A 16,613-nucleotide genomic window follows, 5' to 3' on the forward strand; every position below is an offset into this window, starting at 1 on the left:
GGCGAGATGGGGAGGAAGCCCGGAAAATCGGTAGGGCGCGGATGGAGGAAGCGCCTTGTGAAAATCAAGCATACACTGGATCGAGAGGCGGATTTGCTCTTCAGGGAATAGTCGCAGGGACTAAGGACCTGAAGATGGATCCATGCGCGAAAACTCTCCGCTTAGACCCAGGTTTTCTTGATTGATCGAATTGCTCGAGTCGTCATTCCATGATTTTCGACCGGGACCCCATGCCGCGACCCAATCATCAGCCGCAAGCGGCATTGCAATATCGCTCGGCTCGACCGGCAACTCCCGCAGGCTTCGATAATATTGCAAGAAGCAATATATAAACGAGGCTGGGAGCCGGACACAAGATGCAAGATGCGAAACAGTCATATATGCACGTTGACAAGGAGGTACTTGGCCCGGAGAGCTCGTAGCGTTATATTGGTGTAACTGTCGCACCGTTTTGGGCGTTGCTGATCGCGGACTCCTGCAGGCCGGGGATTTCAGGTACGAGCCTTGGAAGCTGAGGCTGGCGATGGGTTTGATTGACTGATTCAGCTCCGATGAATTGGTAATCATCATTTAGCATTGGAATGAGTAATAACAGATCTGAAGGCTTGGCTCTTGGCTCGTCAGCTTTGCGCCGGATTTCCGAACGTGGATCACATGGTGGTCGATCCTCATTATCGAGGCTATCGACAAGCGCTTATCGTCGATTCGCTGCTGTTGTTGCTGTGAAAATATATATCACGATCTGAACAAATAAGTCAGCACTGGCTAAAGGTATCGCAAATCGTCTAAAATAGACACACTTACTTCAAAAACCCACCGACAAAGTCAAACGGGAAATTCTCATTTGGTCTTTTTTTGGCGAATCAAACTCTTTCGAGTCTCGACTTGGGCAGTATTTCCCGAATTTTGGCCGGCCGTTCCGGCGATCGGCGATTACTCGGAATTCTCACCTAACCTCCCTGGTATAAACATATCGCCCAGATCCAGAGTTGCATTCCAGCGGCCAGCATATATATCGGGTCGAAGATCGCGCTTCGCCGGCCGGAAAGAAAGCGACTGTGTATTAGACCGGAGCCATAGCTCGTCAACCCAGTTCAGACAAGGACCATAAACTATTGATGCCTAGAGAGGTGTCAGTGACGATGTTCTCAGTAGATCATACGAAAGCTCGCGAGTTCAGAATCAGAATACAAATTTTGTTTTGGCATCTGACCCTGTTCTGTTCGTCGATTGTCGCGATAGAATCACCTTTCAACTTCCGACATTTGGCCTAGATGCCTCCTTGGTGACAAGCAGGTGTTATTGAATGATCACTCGTTTGATATCATCAACGTACCTGGGTATCTGGATATATTGTTTACTAGGGAGTAGTATGGAGTATTTTCTTTAGATGAAGCCGTTATCTGTTATCTGCAATGTACCTGAGCCGTCCCCGTCAGTGATGTCATGGGTGCCCCGCTGTTAGCCGCCAAGCTGTTTAGAGCTTACGCAGCTCTGACCGCGGGGGACCCTTCTTTTCTTCCTTTCTCCCCGCAGGCTCATATACATCCCAAACAATGTCATCCGTGAATCAGTCCATCTCGATGGTCGGGGAGGATCCCCTCATCAAGGCTCTTCCTCCAGTCACCGACTATCTCACCTACCTCACCTTGCTGGAGTACCAGCTAACCCCTGCCCGCCTGCCCACGTTGCACAAGCTCCTCCAAGATGAAGTCCTGACAACGAATATCGGCTGGGACCTGGTGAAAATCCTTCTTCCCATGCTACCCGAATCTCAAGAGTGTCTGAAAGATGTGGCACGCCTTGGGAATCCTAGAGAAGTTATTTTGCGGGTATCCGATGCTCTGATGCAGCTACACCCCGCCGAGGACGACGAAGACGACTTGGACAAACAGCTTGAGACTCAGCTTGGCGATGTCAAGCTCGACGGAAGCGAACCTAAAGCACCCACGAAGACCATCCCTCTTCACATCCTCAAGTTCAACACCCTTGTTGCGATGCTCTCCACTCTCCACTCCCGTATACAGACGAAAGCTCCGAGCCGGTTCCTGGCAACGTCCCTACAGGCAGTACTGGAAGCATACACCTCGATGCCAACTAACGAGACAACCATCGCCCTCCTCGAATTTCTTAGAGACGTATCCCCCACAAAACGACCACCGCCACCACCCAGGGCTCCAAGTGATTCAACAGTTCTCCGAGTCGCCGAAGCGTCTGCCCCGGATCCCGAAGCGGAAGTCAGCTCGCCTAACCCGGCTAGGAATGAGGAGAGTGCGTTGATTAGGAGGTTCCTTCAGTTTGGTTTGATCGAGCTGCTCAAATCATACCTCTTGAGTTGTTCTGGTCCAATGGACCCCGGAATGTCGTGGGCTGTTCGAGTGCATGAGAAGCTTTATCCGGAATCACGCATGCCAGGCACAGGCTCACCGACCAATGTCTATACGGATAATAAGCAACTGGGTGAAAGGGATAGCATTGTTGCTAAGATTGCGGTAGGTTGTTCTTTGCCGTCCTATAGCTATTGTACTGACTAGATAAGGCACTATCCCAAGACTTCGGCTTAACCGACGAAGAGCTCTTAGAAGTAGTGACCCGGGCCCCTGAAACGCAACCTCCACCGTTAGACTTTGAAGACCACCCGAAGAAGGCGGAAGACATTCCTCTGGAAAGACATGGATCGTTGCTGCTTCTCGCAGCACGGGCAGCGGTAGGGAAGTTGTTTTCCTCTGGAAAGGCTTCGAAAACTTCCCCAATCAAGATCTATCCTGATCTCGCACGTATCTTTGACAACTTCGTGGGGAGATTCTGCAAACTGGACGAGGTCGCTTTCGAACAGCCGCATGTACTACTCGATTCTCTGCTTGCATTGGCGGTGCTGTCTCTACAAAACCCAATATCAGCACCTTCAGATGAGACCGAGTTCACAGACTTTGTCGTCTCGTTGACAGCATGTACTGTCCGTCAAACATACAGCACCATCCGGCGAATCCCCTCTGCCATCATCCACGGAAACCCTTCGGAAGTTGCTCGCTTCAAGGTAATCCGAAAGGTCTTAGAGGACAAGTACTACGGAACCATCAAAGACCGGGCCATTGAATGGCTCAAGTATGAGATTTTAGAAGCAGAAAACGAATCTTCTGGTCCCCAGCCAAGCATCTTCCTCAACCCTCACTACTTCTCTGTCCTCTTTCCCCTCATCTTCGCCTCCCCTGCACTGGACCTTGACGTGTCTGCCGACCTGGTGACATCCTGGGTCAAGTTCACCCAGAAATCCAGTCCCTCGATTCATTCGGCTCTGAACCTCTACTACGTCTTGATATCGTCAGACGAGCTGCGGGCTAAACTACAGCTCGAAAAGACCTACGCTTACTTCCGCAACCGCTTCTTGGAGCCTCTGAAAGCAATCTGCGGTGCATTCACAGCTGACCTGACGGCGAACGGCGGAGACGGAAAGATCGAGAGTTCGGTAGGCGAGGACATGGTCCAAGTGGGGACAGCGCGGTCTGTCAACCTGGTCCTACACATCGTGGAACAGGTCGAGGACGCAGTGAGCGAGGCCTTTGTCGTGGGCGAGGCAGAGCTGCAGGAACCTAGTGCTGATGACATTGCGCGAGTAGACGCGATCCGCAAGGAGACCTCTGTTGCTTAGCTAGCTTTTGTCACATATATTACAGCATTGATATGTTTACTCCATGTATGACCAGATGAGTGAAGACTACCGTACTTATAGCTTCGTTGAGTTAAAAGTTGTTGCTTCAGTTGTTGATATCCTACCAAATCACTCTCAAATTTGCTCAATCCAGTTGCTCTCATTTTCTCTTCTCTCATACAAACTGGGCGCCCTCAAAGTGATGATTGCACACTTGAACGATTGCGGCTCTCTGCCTGGCCTAGTGAGGATTGGTGCCTATGTATGTAGGTCAGTTCCCAGCCACCTTCTCCATCCCGACCTCGGCCTTGTAGTGCCCCATCAGCGATCCCAGCCTAGGCTACCTATGGGTACGCTATCTGTAGATACTGAGGGTAGTCTACCTGCGTATCAGCCGCGGCATACTAGCCTACACCGAGCCCACGCCTGAGCCAAGGCAGATGTCCACCCCAGCTACACTGGACCTCCCATAGCTCTTTCCTGCGCTATTACTGCTGTGATTTCGTCCTTCCCATCGTACAAGTGTAAGTGAGATTAGTACAGCCAGGGAACTGTCAACCTCTACTAAGCCTACAGCAAGAATACTTATAACATACTTGTGATTCTGCTACATTGCGCACTACAGACGAACGAACCCTACATCGCGCCTACACACGTCACCACCACCTACAAAGTCCAAGATACAAGATACAAGCGAAGAGGGAAAAAATTCTCGCAAAGATATAAGTCCATTCCAACGCGCAACCTAACCTATCAAGCAACGAAGAAAAAAGAGAGAGAAGTAGTATAAAAGATATGCTGTGGTATAAAAAAGCCATGACGGCCCAGATCGCACCGGCCACCAGTAGTCCATTCCATTCTATCCCAGCAAGCAAGCAAAGCGTATCGTAGCAGCAAAGCAAGAGTTGTAGAAGTTGTCGTCCAATCGCAGCAGTTGAGAGTAAAGGAGGGCGAGATAGAGGTAGATGAAGCTCTCCGCACCCCATCAGCGGCAGATAGTCGCAAGCGGCAAGGGTGCAGCGGATAGGCAGAGAGAGGGAAGGATGGTTTGCGGTCTTTCGAACTTCTTTCGGTTCATTTCTCATCGGGGTCGTAAAGAGTGTAGCCGGATATGATCTTCTCGCGGGCAAGGGAGATATATATAGATCTTGGTATGTGATTTTTGTGTGGTTTTGATGGTTTTTTGCTTCGTTCTGCGTTAAGCGGGACGCGCTCGCGGTGTCATGGGCTGCGATTGGAGGTGGACGAGACTCATAGTGAGGAGGACAGAGCTGATGAGGGTCGTGTGGAATGCTGGTGGTGCGTATTTGACTGAACGGGTGGTGTGATCTGGGTTGCGAGGATCGGGGTTTCCGGGGGATTATTTACATAATCACGCAGCCGGCGCCGGGGGAGGCTGTAGCAGCAAGTCAGTATTATTCAAGCATTGTCAATATAGTTAAAGAGGGAGAGAAATAGCTGAGAGAATGGAGAGATGCAGAGATAAAACTCAGGAAGGCAGAGACATACCCTTGGAGACAGGAGCGTACTCAACGGGAGACATTTTGATTGATTTGATTGCGTGAGCAAAAGATTGTATCTGCTTTCGGTTCAAAGAGAGGATGATAGCGGATGGAGAGCAAAAGAAGCAGACCTGGGGGAGGGAGACGGGTATATTTATGCTCTTGCTGGCCCCCATCAAACATCACGTCTTTGCTGGCCCCATCCCTACCTGAGGAGGATAGAATGCCGCATCCAGAAACGCAGAGTGTCAGAGCATCAATGCATCCGGCCCCTGACCATCCACATTGACGGTGGCGAGATGAAAGACGCAATGGGGGAGAACAATCGCCCAGGCACACGTGTCTTGGCCGCGTGGTATTTTTGACGAGGGGATGAATGCCGGCAGTGAAGACTGGGCGCTGGTGGCGGGTCTCAATGGCTTGATATTGTTCTCCCGGAAGAAGCCAATAGTGCAGAGAAAGAGAAAAGTGACTCACTGGGCTGCCAAGGGGTCGAAGGCGATTCTTGCTCTGTTTTCCCGGGCCAGGGTATGTTCCTGAGACGGACCATAATGACGCCCTGGGTTAAAAGTCTGTAGGTACGCGGGCGATGGTAGGACAAAGGCAGGACTCGACCAGAGAATTGGTAGAGGCAGAGATAGACTCAGCCAGGATGAAGAAGAACTGCAGAACACTGCAAGTGAGGTTGGATTGACCAATCAGAGGAAAGGAACTACAGATTGTTCTCGCACAACAATATCAAGCTTGACGCCCAAAGAGACTTTCCAGAAGCATAAAGAAAAACAAAAACTCAGCCAAACGTCGCAGAGAACAAGGAGATTGGACATTGCAAGGTAAACACTGGAACTGAACTTGCTAGGTGTACAGTGGTTCGGTCAGATCGTTAAGCGTCAACCCGGATTCAGCCACATCCTCCTCACACAGGAACATTAGCGGCATCTCCACCAGCGTCCCCTTCACCTGACTGAGCAGTTCTTTGACTCGGTTTACGCCCTCTGGCCCGGGAAATTTCTCAGAAACTACGTGCCCGTACTTGTACGCTGCGGGCGGGCCGTCGATCTTCTCGCCAAAGGCCTGCTTGTCCGCGTTCTTGAAATAGTACCCGTAGAACTCCTTGTACGAGCCCCAGTTCCGGACAGTGTCGTCAGGAACAGAGTGGAAGATTTCGCGGAAGACTTCGGTGTTGGTGTGGGCGCGCGTGTTCCACATGCTGAGCAGAGTGTCCGCCAAAGGATCCGCCACAATTTGGCTTTCAGGGGACTCAAAGTCAAAGTGGTGCTGGTCGTGAACCTGCTCGTAATTCTGCGGGGGCAGCAGACCCAGATGTTTACGGAACAGGTGGCGGCGCAGCGACGAGGCGAATCGAGAGGCCGTCCACTGTTGGCCATTCATCCTAGACGGAATTGGAGTCCTATCTTCAATGATTACGGCAATTTCGGAATCGTGGTCTCCCAGCTGCGAGCGGTCGTTGATATTGGCGGACCCGCAGATAACGACGCGATCATCGGCAATCATGACCTACTTCGTTAGATAGAGCCGAGAAGAAAGCGGGGTCCCGCGGACTTACCTTGGAGTGGACGTAGAGTTCCTCTGTGACGAATGCATCGATCTCCGCTTCGCTTGGACCCTCCCAGGGGATGCTGCGCAGATCTGGCCCGTTCAGCATGTAGCACGAGCTGACGGTATTCCACTGCCCTCCAGATTTAGCAGCAACAGGAGCAGAGGGATAGGACTGATAGGCAGCTGAGGTGTCAAAGGCCGGACGGTGTTCGGGTCCAAACCCTCCAGTCTGAGGAGCTGCTTTGGGGACGGTATATCGGAGACGGTCATAGTTGCGGAGGTTGTAGAACCGAATGTACTCCATTGGGTTGTACCCCTCCTTTGCGATTAGCTCCATGATACTGTTGCCCCCGCGGTTGATCGAGTTGTACTGGAACTCCATGATCGCACGAGTTCCCAGGGCAGCTTCGTCACCCAGGTCTCCGGCGAAGCACGGAACACTCGGAATAACAACGACGATCTTGTACTTCTGACCTGCACGGGCCGCACGGAGAATACGCTCAACGATGGCAGCACCAATCTTGTTGCCCACTGGCTTCTGTTTGTCACCAGTTGCTGTGATGAAGAACTGATTCTCGATGTAGACAAAATGTTCACTGTGGCGGATGATCTCACAGTACGCATCGGCAATCGAATGCTCAGTCGGCGTGCCGTTACTCCATTTACCACAGCTACGAACGATCTGGCAAGACATATTACCGCGCTGCTGGGGTCGTCCTAGAGCACCACTAGTGAAACGGTCCTGGTACTGATGAATCTGGCCAGCCAGCTCACCACGAAGCGAATCAAAGTTGTCTCGGAATCGACGAGGCACGAAACTCGATGCCGATCCATGGCCCGGCTTCCCGCCAGACGCCCTCTCGCGGTCGCCCCTGTCCTCGCTATAGTCCTCCGAGAAACCACGAGTGCTCGAGTGCTGGTTTTCTTGGCCAGCCTGGGTAGGGGGAGGTGGGAAGTATGGCGATTGAGCTTGGCTAGAGCCCTGGTTAGGAGGCGGTCCAGGGGGAGGAGGCGGGAATGATTGACCAGAATACGGCGACTGGGCCGCCTGAGGAGTTCCATACGACTGCTGAGTTCCATATTGCGACTGCTGGCCATGGCCGGGTTGGTACGAAGTTTGCTGCTGCTGCTGCTGGTTCCAACTTGGCTGTGGGCTTGTGGGAGGCAGTTCACTGGTACCCTGAGCAGGCGAGTACGACTGACCGGGATGATACGGTTGATACCCTGTTTGCTGTTGCTGCTGGGACCAGTTGGGCTGGGGCGACTGAGCGGCAGGCTGTGGAGTGCCGCTGTGAGACTGCTGTTGGTTCCAGCTGGGCTGAGGCGACAGAGCTGCAGGCTGAGGAGTATGTGCCTGCTGCTGGTTCCAACTAGGTTGCGGTGACTGGGCAGTAGGCTGCGATGCAGCGGGATACTGCTGCTGACCAGGTTGGTACTGACTTGGCTGGTACTGAGATTGCTGAGTGTTGCCAGGCTGCTGAGAATACTGCTGACCCGGCTGCTGCTGACCATGCTGATAAGGCGCTTGCTGCTGATGAGATCCCTGCTGTCCCTGGGGCTGATGGGTGGACGAGCCAGGGTGTCCATAGAGCGCTAACCTCGAGAACCGCGAGTCGTTACGTGACTGATACTTGATGTCGTACAGGAAGTTCCAACGCTCGACAAACATGTGACGGATATCCTCCACAGCCGGCCCGTGGAAACTGACTGCAACGTCGGACCAACCCATGCGGGAAGTCTGCGTCCGGTCAAGCTTGTTCTGATCGGGATGCGCAACGTCGGTAAAGTCGAGGACTCGGGCGTTGTTGTAGTCCTGACCGGGGAAGACGATATCAGCGGGGTTATCGTGGATGTCGGCAAGGGAATGCTGGTGAGTGTCCCAGCGGCCGTAGCACATGTCTAGTCCGCCCATGAAGGCAACTGCCCCGTCGACTATGCAAAGCTTTTCATGGTGAGCCCAGTAGAGGATGGTACCCTCGTGGATACCGTAGATGCCCTTCATAGCATCAACGGACATCTTCCCTAGCTTCAAGGCGTCCAGAGAGAGGTTCTGGAGCGACGAAGTGATTGAGGCTGCCAGACCCTGTCCGTCTGGGAGATGGTCGGGGTGGCGGAATACCGCGATGTTGGGGTGAAGGGCTTCTAGGTGGTGTTTCGTGTGGGCCGATGACACTGTAACTCATTAGCATGATATGGCCATGGACGGGAGAGTGACATACGAGTCAACGCCTGGGTGACTTCTTTGTATACGATGATGTTGACTTTAACTCCGCGTTGCGCCGCAGCCTGTAGCAACCGATCCAACCGGTACTGCTCGTTCTTCGCCGGAGGCCGTCTAAGGTAGAGTTCCGGGGACAACCACCCTAATAGATGGTCAGCTTGATAGGAGACCTTTTTACACAATGCTTACAGTCCAAAATCCAAACAGACTCTCTGGCGGTTTCCAGGGCCTTGGAGACCGCATAGAAATACGAGCACCCATCGACATACCACTGGACCTCATTGCCCTGACGCTCCGGCGCAAAACTTCCGAATCTATTCTGCGACTGCGACTGCGACTGTGGCTTTCCATATTGCGCATACCCTTGCGGGTCGATGGCTGTCCCTAATCGCTGGGCGACTTCGCCGCCGAGATCTGCAACAACGCCCTGGAGCTTCCCGAACAAACCGCCGGACGGTTTGTCTTGCTTCGGCGGTTTGCCGGAGCTCTGGTTCGGGCCCTGGTCAAGGCCGGGGCTGTTGTACGACGGATAGTTCTGTCCGCCCTGCGAGATAATCAGCCGATGTATATCTGACAGGATCCGTGGAACGTACACCATAACCGCCTTGATTATAGCCCTGGGGGGATTGGTTTTGGTTTCCTGGTGCTGAACCCTGAGAGCCTTGATGTGATTTGTATTTGCTTTTCAGCATGTTGAATGTGTCCCCCACCAGACTCCTGGAGTTCTCTTCGCCAGCACCCTCGGAGTCCTGGCCATGATACTTGCCATAGGCCAGGTGGTCTTGGTTATAGGACATGATGCCGCGATGATCGATCAAGAATGGGCGATTGGGGATCCAAGAAGACAAAGGGAGTGAAAATGTCAGACGGCGAGGATGGGCGCCTCTTATAGCCGTTGATAAAAATATCGCGACGTCAAAAAGGCAGAAACAGATCGCCGAGGGATGAGGGGGAGAGGTCGGTCAGCTCCCCTCGTGGTCTCATTCGCCGCCCATTGCCCCGCCATCCGTCTTAGCAGCTTGAGGGTTCCATATCATCCTGCCAGCAGCAGCCCAACAGGAGAGTTCGAGACCGTGGCCAATCCGGTGTCTTACGGGCATCCTCGGATACCGTCCATAGTGCACTGGGCGGCTTCCAGCAAACTGCGAATATCGTCACCATATCATTGCTGCTGCATCGCAAGGTCCTCTATATGTGGCAGCCTAACGGGCTGCGACCAAGCCACACTCCATGAAACGCTAGTCAACCGTCTTGACTCTTCGGCAAGTGTCGTCGGTGATGCGCATCGTGGTGGGGCAATCGTGGCTGAGCACCAAAGGCCTTCATGCTGTGGTCCACGGACACTGCGTCATGACTAGGCGAGGCCCTTGGGCTGGAATAAGGTAGGCTGGCGCTGACTGCGACAATAATAATGCGGCTGAAATATGCGTCGCCGTATGCATTGGTCTGATTCCATTTGATTCAGCTGCGCAGGCGTCCAGACATCGTCCCGCTGTACTCCGGAGTATGATGTGCAGCCAATGTGCCTCATCAACGTCATCTTCTGTGAGTATTCTGGGGCATATAGTAATAATCGTAACATAGCCAAGGTCAAATCGATGAGGAAATGGAGATTGGCGAGAGGTATGGACCGAGCACACGGGGAATTCATCATTGGCCCGAGGAAAGCCCCATGAGTGCATAAATAAGTATATTGTTTAGTAAGCTTGCACAGAGTTAATCACATAAGGACACAAAATGCCCTCCTGCTCCGTGTAAAATATCTAATCGTCTCTCTTCCTATGCTATACAACGAAGCTCTTCTCAACAAACATAAGAAATGCCTCACTTACCATCATGTCTTCCATCAAATGTTCAACTTCACCCAGATGGAGATCTTACCCAGGAAGAAGCCCTTGAGGAAACAAAGGGCTGGAGACAATTTGTATCTGTAAAGCTGTCTTGCATTATGCACGTTGATAATGACTAACAAACCCTTCCAAGAAGAATGGGTAGAGACCAAAGATGGCTTGAGTCACAGATACAGCCTCATGGAGAAATGGGCTACAGCAGATCAACGCTTCCGAGATGTCAGTTTCCAGCTTACCCCTCTCAGGAAGTTTAACTCATACTGAGTGCAGTCCTACCATGACCGCGCAACAGCAGACCCTTCTCCAGCCCCAGTAATTCTCTCCCAGGGAACCCTAGCGGTAGAGCGATTCGTCTGTCTCGCGCCCGTAACCCGAGACTCCAACCAGAAGCACTACACCCATCTCCTCAAGATCCTCATCCTCCTGTACATAGTCCAAGACGGCTACTTCTACCACCCCTTCAGCTTCAACCAAGTCGCCGACGGCCCTCAGTCCCAGCTCCCCATCTTCATGCCCGCCAACGAGGGCCCAGAGAACAGCCCCAGCTCCAAGCCGGCCGAGGACGAGCCGCGAATACCCCCGTCAAGCTCGAAAACCTCCTCGCCTCGCTTTTCCTGCGCCCCGCTGATCTCCGCGCCGTGGCCATGACTCGCGCCGGCACCGCCCTGTTCACCCCGGACTCGGAGTACGACAGCATCTGGTACATTCTCGATGCGGAGAGTCTCGATACGGGGCTTCTCAATGTCGTGCAGTTCAAGGCGAACGGGGAGATCGCGCACGTGACGCATTGGCGCTCTTTCAACCTGACCCAAATCATGATCTTCTATCTCGGATACGGGTGGCCACTAAAGGAGCTCATTGACACCGGGATCGGTGGGCGTGCGCATCAGAATCAACCGTACGTTCTCTCAACTTGTTCCCAATCAAGGTCAACGTAGTAATATATCGACACCACTAACCGCTGCGAAGGTTGAATTTGGATCTCCCCATTCTCGATATCCTGCAGGGCGTCAAAGATCGAGGGGAGTTCCAGTATGCCGGATGGGGGAGCCGAGAGTTATGGGCGACGGAGATCGAGCGCGCTGCGCCGGGATTTATGAAGTTGGAAAGCGAGGGCAGAGAAGGGGGGTTCGAGCTTGAAGGTCTTGCGGAGCTTGAGTAAACAAGCCTTGACCGTGGCCTGAACCAAGTCATCTGCCGGGTTGTCCCCAAAGCCCTCCTGCTATTCCCTACCGAGTAAGCGTTTTCGAGGAGGCGAGCTGCCAGCTGTTATATCATACGCAGCAGCAAGCCGCCGCTGATATCATCGCGCATAGCATCGCCCACAGGGGCCAGAGCTGACGCAGTCGCGATCCCTCGCCCGAAAATAACTCGGGGCCGGGGATAAGCCCAGCTCGGTCCTCCGAGATCTCGGGCCCGGACTCGGACTCGGCCTAACAACCAGCGCATATATTGCTTAGTGCTTACCCTCCACCCCATCCAAGTCATTCCCCTCCTATTCTTTCTTGACACTACTACTACTATCCATCCAAAAACTGAAGCTTCATACATACACAATATCAAAAATGCACCCCTCCTACAACTACGCCCCCAACGCCCCCTTCAGCCCCTCCTTCACAGGCCCGGGCCGCCGCTACGGCTACCGCCAGAACATGAACTACATGCGCGGCGTGGGCTTTGGGCCCCGTCGTGCGGGACTTGGAGGGCTCCTTAAGGTCGCGCTTGTTGGAACGGGGGTTTATTTTGTTGCTAAGAAGATCTACCAGTGAGTGCTTGCCTCTGCCTACCACAGTAAAAGTGATGTGGACATGGTTCTGACTGTTGCGGTTTATAGTGCCGGAGCCCAGAGCAATAATGGCCAGGCGTCGCAATAAACATTGAGACATTGAGACTTGGGTCGTCCGCCGAGGGTGCATACGCTGAACAATCTGCATGTTACTTGAACAGGGAACTTGTGGTTCCAGATCAACATTCTCTGGGGTGAAGGCGTACAATCTTAGGGTTTTGGTTTTGGTTTGTTAGTCTTGGTCCTGCGAGAACCGGTTTAAATCTCGCTATCGTGTATATATATTAGAAATACCCCACTTGAATCATATCGCGTGCTTTTTTCTTAGTCATGATACATTAAATCTGGCAAGATAATATGGTGTGTAGTTAGGTATCAGTGGACTGAATGTTCTTCCTAGAGCTCTCTGTGTGTGGCGCGTCTTCTGCCCAATCCACACAAGGTAGGGCTTTCGGTCTCAGGCGCGTTTCCTTAAGACTTGCTTATATGGTGATAGCCCTCATCTCAACCTCAAGCCCGTCGTTGAACGAATGAAGACTATACCGCTGCAAGACTTCCATCACCGTCAATTTGAACAGAGTATCAGCCACGTGCTTTCCCAAGCATCTTCCACTAGCCGCCCCAACCCCGAACCGCATGAACCCATAGCGACGTTTAGCGGCCGGAATATCCCGAAATCGCTCCGGGCGAAACTGATTTCCGTCTTTGCCCCAGGTCTCGGGGTCTGCGTTCAGGCGTTTAGCGTCTATCACGACAGGGCATCGTGCCGGGACTTGGTAGCCACCGATCTCTTTGGGGACGGCCGTGCATTCGGGAAGCGAGAATGCTATTGTCGCGTTCATGTTAGCTAGCGGTCCGACAGTAATTATCTGACGATGTATAGGGAAAAGAGAACAGGGATCCTTACCAAAAGCCGGTGACAACCTCATGCTTTCCATGATGGCAAAGTTCAAAAGAGTTTCTGCTTTCGAGAGATATTTCCAGCTATCCTTCTCGAGCTCGACATCCGTGTCGTAGGTCCGAGTGCCATCCTGATTTTGCTCTTGAATCTCTTCTCGGAACTTCTGCTGAAAAGCTGGGTCTGAAGCAAGATGCTGCAACATAGTGCTGAGGACCGCAGAGCTGACATCGACGTTGGCGAAAAGGATTTCGTCTAGGGTGTGCAAGAACTGTATTAAGTGTCAACCGTGCATCCACAGGGAGCACTTTGAGATAACCTTACCTCGTCTAGTTTCAGTTCACCTTTTTCAACACCTCGGTATATCCTCTCAGCAGGACAAACCGCGGATGCCTTTTTGGGTATGAGTTGTCTCTCCAGCCAAAATCAACAGTTTGACACAACTCACCTCGCGAGCAGTCTGGATAATATCAAGATTGAAGCCCTTCCATCTGGACTGGAACACTTTCATCTGCCCAGCAGCCTGGCGGTTCATCCAAGAACCTAGCTTAGTTGTCAGACGCTTGTTGGCAATCACATCGTGCAGAATCGCTTCGTGCAAAGTATTGAGTTCCAATAATGCGGCGAAAAGCTAACGCAAAGTCAGTTCCCAGATCATAGACTATGTGCCGTGTCCCTTATCGAGAGACAAGTCAAAGTACCTTGTCGTCAAAAACCTCTCCATAGATAAACTCCGCCACAAGCCTGAAAGGTAAGAACCGACAGGGTTTCTTGATATCCATAGCAAACCCATTGTCCGTCTGTGTTCCTAGTTTCGGTAACCCGTTGAGCCAGCTGTCGATGCCCGCGGTGAGTTTGGGAATCGCTCCCCGAGCGCTTTGAAACGAGAACTCGGGATCGAAATATCGACGCATAACCGTCCACCTTTCCCCTGCGTGGACACCGACTGCACCTCCTAGGATCCTATGAGCCTTTGCTTCAGCATGGCTTGTTCTTCATTAGGTGAGAAGATGATGGCCTACCCGCTAAAGTAATGTCCCATGTTCAGGTTCGGCGGCTTCGGGTGATCTGGCAGATATTGCATAAGTACACCTTCGAGAGCGCGGATTGAGTTGAGTCGTACGCTTAGTATCACCCTTGTAAAAGTCATAGATGTGCTCGGGCTTGGTGACAACGAGCTCTCTTGCTCGCCCATTGCGGATGATGAAGGGCTCGTCTCCGGCCAGAGTCTTACCCTGCTCAGAAAGCTGCTGGCTAATAAGTCGTCTGTCAGCGTGCCCAGCTCCTGGCAGAGGAATCTTTCGCAAGATCTTGACCTACCTGAAAGCGAACTTCGACACCCTGGCGTCCCCAGGGACCTCGCATATCCGCTTGCCGTGTTTGTTTGTGATTCTCCTTGTCACATGCCTGGCACGAACTTTGAGAATGAGTATGATCAGAAATATCACAGCAAAGAGCTTGAGAACCGGAGAGCTGGCTCTCTGGCCCTCAAAGTTGTTGACAAAGCTCATGGTGCGGGAGAAGGCAGGAGCGTGTCTTGGCGATTGAGGGATAAATCTGCTCTGGGGCTGGCAATTGTTTTCTACGAAGCTCCAGCAACGGGCTCTGACACTCCATGGCATACTCACTCTCAATAATCCGAGCGATTGGCCGTTATTCCGGCCTTAATCAATATATGCACGGCGAGGCGCAGTCAATTCGGAAAATCCATCAGCTGTGGCGATGGCTCAATTCCCCGAGCTCTCGGCGATGAGGAGCGAAGTTGGAGATACTAAGGCAAGGCAGCTTCATTGAGCTCAAGGCTCTAAGAGAATCTGCTAATACATTCTGCATCCCTTGTTCACTGTTCTGGGCAACTACGTATTCATCCAAGCCCGACTATAGAGCCACAATGTTCCCACCCAAGCAACAAACCGCCCTCAAAATCACCCCGGACGGGCGTATTGCCGCAGTTGTGACTTCAATTCCAACCCTCCAAGATGGCGAGGTCTTAGTGCACGTCAAGAGCATCGCTCTGAACCCATTCGATGCCAAATCAGCCGAGATGTCGCCTACACCCGGGGCGACCATCGGGTGCGACTTCGCCGGTGACATTGTGACAGCCGGCTTGGATACCAATGGCTTCACCATTGGCGACCGCGTCTCTGGGTGTGTGTTTGGCAATAACCCCAGCAGGTTAGACAATGGCGCGTTCGCGGAGTACGTCGCTGTCCCGGCCGACCTCCTCTTCAAGATTCCCTCGGACATGTCTTACAACGAGGCTGCTACGCTGGGTGTTGGGCTGGCGACCGTAGGAATGTCACTGTACCACTGCTTGAAGTTGTCAATGGTACCTGAGTCCTCTCTGAAGGGCACACGTCCGTATGTCCTGGTCTATGGTGGATCCACGGCGACAGGTACGCTTGCTATACAGATCCTTGCACGGTATGTTACCACCATCTTCATATCTCCTAATCTCATGCCCTAACTCATTACCCAGGTCCGGCTACTCGCCAATAGCGACTTGCTCCCCCCATAACTTCGCCCTCGTCAAGACCCTCGGCGCAGCAGCAGCATTCGACTACCACTCCCCAACATGCGGTCCCCAAATCCGCGACTTCTCACAAGGGCAACTAACCTATGCCCTGGACTGCATAACTGATACACGCTCGATGGCAATCTGCTACGAGGCGATCGGACCCTCGGGAGGCCGATACCTCAGTCTCGACCCGTTCCCGATCCGCGGCCATACACGGCGGAGCGTGAAGCCAAACTGGGTGCTTAGTTTGACGATATACAACCAGCCGATTCCATGGAAGAGGCCGTTCAAGAGGGATGCGTGTCCGCAAGACCGCAAGTTTGCGGCGAGGTGGTTTCAGATCGCTCAGAAGATTATTGACCAGGGTCAGATCAAGCCGCATACGTTGGAGCTGAGGGCTGGTGGGTGGGACCGCGTGTCCGAGGGACTTGACTTGTTGCAGAGAGGGGAGGTTTCAGGGAAGAAGCTGGTGTATGAGGTGGCTAGTCACTAGAGTGAAAAGACTGACGTTATGCTATCGCGAAATGAAACTCTAGTTGAATGTACATTAATATGCCTTAATTTAGACCTAAGTCAAAGCAACAGAGCCCCATAGACCTTTATCATTAGAGCTATCAAATACGGACTTC

At 52.6% G+C, this 16,613-nt stretch overlaps 6 protein-coding genes across 6 annotated transcripts; 4 read left to right on the top strand and 2 right to left on the bottom strand.

Moving 5' to 3' along the window:
• Positions 1 to 1,556: 1,556 nt before the first annotated feature.
• Positions 1,557 to 3,649, top strand: BDW74DRAFT_169101 (uncharacterized protein; the record flags this gene model as incomplete). Its single annotated transcript, XM_073726942.1, has 2 exons — positions 1,557 to 2,492; positions 2,540 to 3,649. 2 exons carry the CDS (start codon positions 1,557 to 1,559, stop codon positions 3,647 to 3,649), a joined length of 2,046 nt encoding a protein of 681 aa, XP_073581914.1.
• Positions 3,650 to 5,661: 2,012 nt separating this feature from the next.
• On the bottom strand, positions 5,662 to 9,951 carry pld2 (putative phospholipase D (PLD)). Its single transcript, XM_073733073.1, has 5 exons — positions 9,526 to 9,951; positions 9,122 to 9,476; positions 8,931 to 9,074; positions 6,719 to 8,883; positions 5,662 to 6,669 (listed from the first exon to the last, which is right to left on the bottom strand). Exons 1-5 carry the CDS (start codon positions 9,727 to 9,729, stop codon positions 6,007 to 6,009), a joined length of 3,531 nt encoding a protein of 1,176 aa, XP_073581915.1. The 5' UTR covers positions 9,730 to 9,951; the 3' UTR covers positions 5,662 to 6,006.
• Positions 9,952 to 10,893: 942 nt separating this feature from the next.
• On the top strand, positions 10,894 to 11,944 carry BDW74DRAFT_180056 (uncharacterized protein; the record flags this gene model as incomplete). Its single annotated transcript, XM_073729632.1, has 4 exons — positions 10,894 to 11,001; positions 11,053 to 11,273; positions 11,315 to 11,680; positions 11,752 to 11,944. The coding sequence occupies 4 exons, from the start codon at positions 10,894 to 10,896 to the stop codon at positions 11,942 to 11,944; spliced, it is 888 nt and encodes a 295-aa protein (XP_073581916.1).
• A 403-nt stretch (positions 11,945 to 12,347) lies between these two features.
• Positions 12,348 to 12,656, top strand: BDW74DRAFT_180057 (uncharacterized protein; the record flags this gene model as incomplete). Its single annotated transcript, XM_073729633.1, has 2 exons — positions 12,348 to 12,547; positions 12,617 to 12,656. 2 exons carry the CDS (start codon positions 12,348 to 12,350, stop codon positions 12,654 to 12,656), a joined length of 240 nt encoding a protein of 79 aa, XP_073581917.1.
• A 394-nt stretch (positions 12,657 to 13,050) lies between these two features.
• BDW74DRAFT_169103 (cytochrome P450) lies at positions 13,051 to 14,977 on the bottom strand (the record flags this gene model as incomplete). The annotated part of the gene is made up of 7 exons (XM_073726943.1): positions 13,051 to 13,394; positions 13,476 to 13,737; positions 13,791 to 13,859; positions 13,915 to 14,097; positions 14,168 to 14,421; positions 14,590 to 14,720; positions 14,787 to 14,977. The coding sequence occupies 7 exons, from the start codon at positions 14,975 to 14,977 to the stop codon at positions 13,051 to 13,053; spliced, it is 1,434 nt and encodes a 477-aa protein (XP_073581918.1).
• A 380-nt stretch (positions 14,978 to 15,357) lies between these two features.
• BDW74DRAFT_180059 (zinc-binding alcohol dehydrogenase family protein) lies at positions 15,358 to 16,477 on the top strand (the record flags this gene model as incomplete). Its single annotated transcript, XM_073729634.1, has 2 exons — positions 15,358 to 15,890; positions 15,946 to 16,477. The coding sequence occupies 2 exons, from the start codon at positions 15,358 to 15,360 to the stop codon at positions 16,475 to 16,477; spliced, it is 1,065 nt and encodes a 354-aa protein (XP_073581919.1).
• Positions 16,478 to 16,613: the final 136 nt, after the last annotated feature.

Source organism: Aspergillus multicolor, assembly GCF_047715735.1.
Source record: "Aspergillus multicolor strain CBS 133.54 unplaced genomic scaffold BDW74scaffold_20, whole genome shotgun sequence".
Lineage (NCBI taxonomy): Eukaryota > Fungi > Ascomycota > Eurotiomycetes > Eurotiales > Aspergillaceae > Aspergillus > Aspergillus multicolor.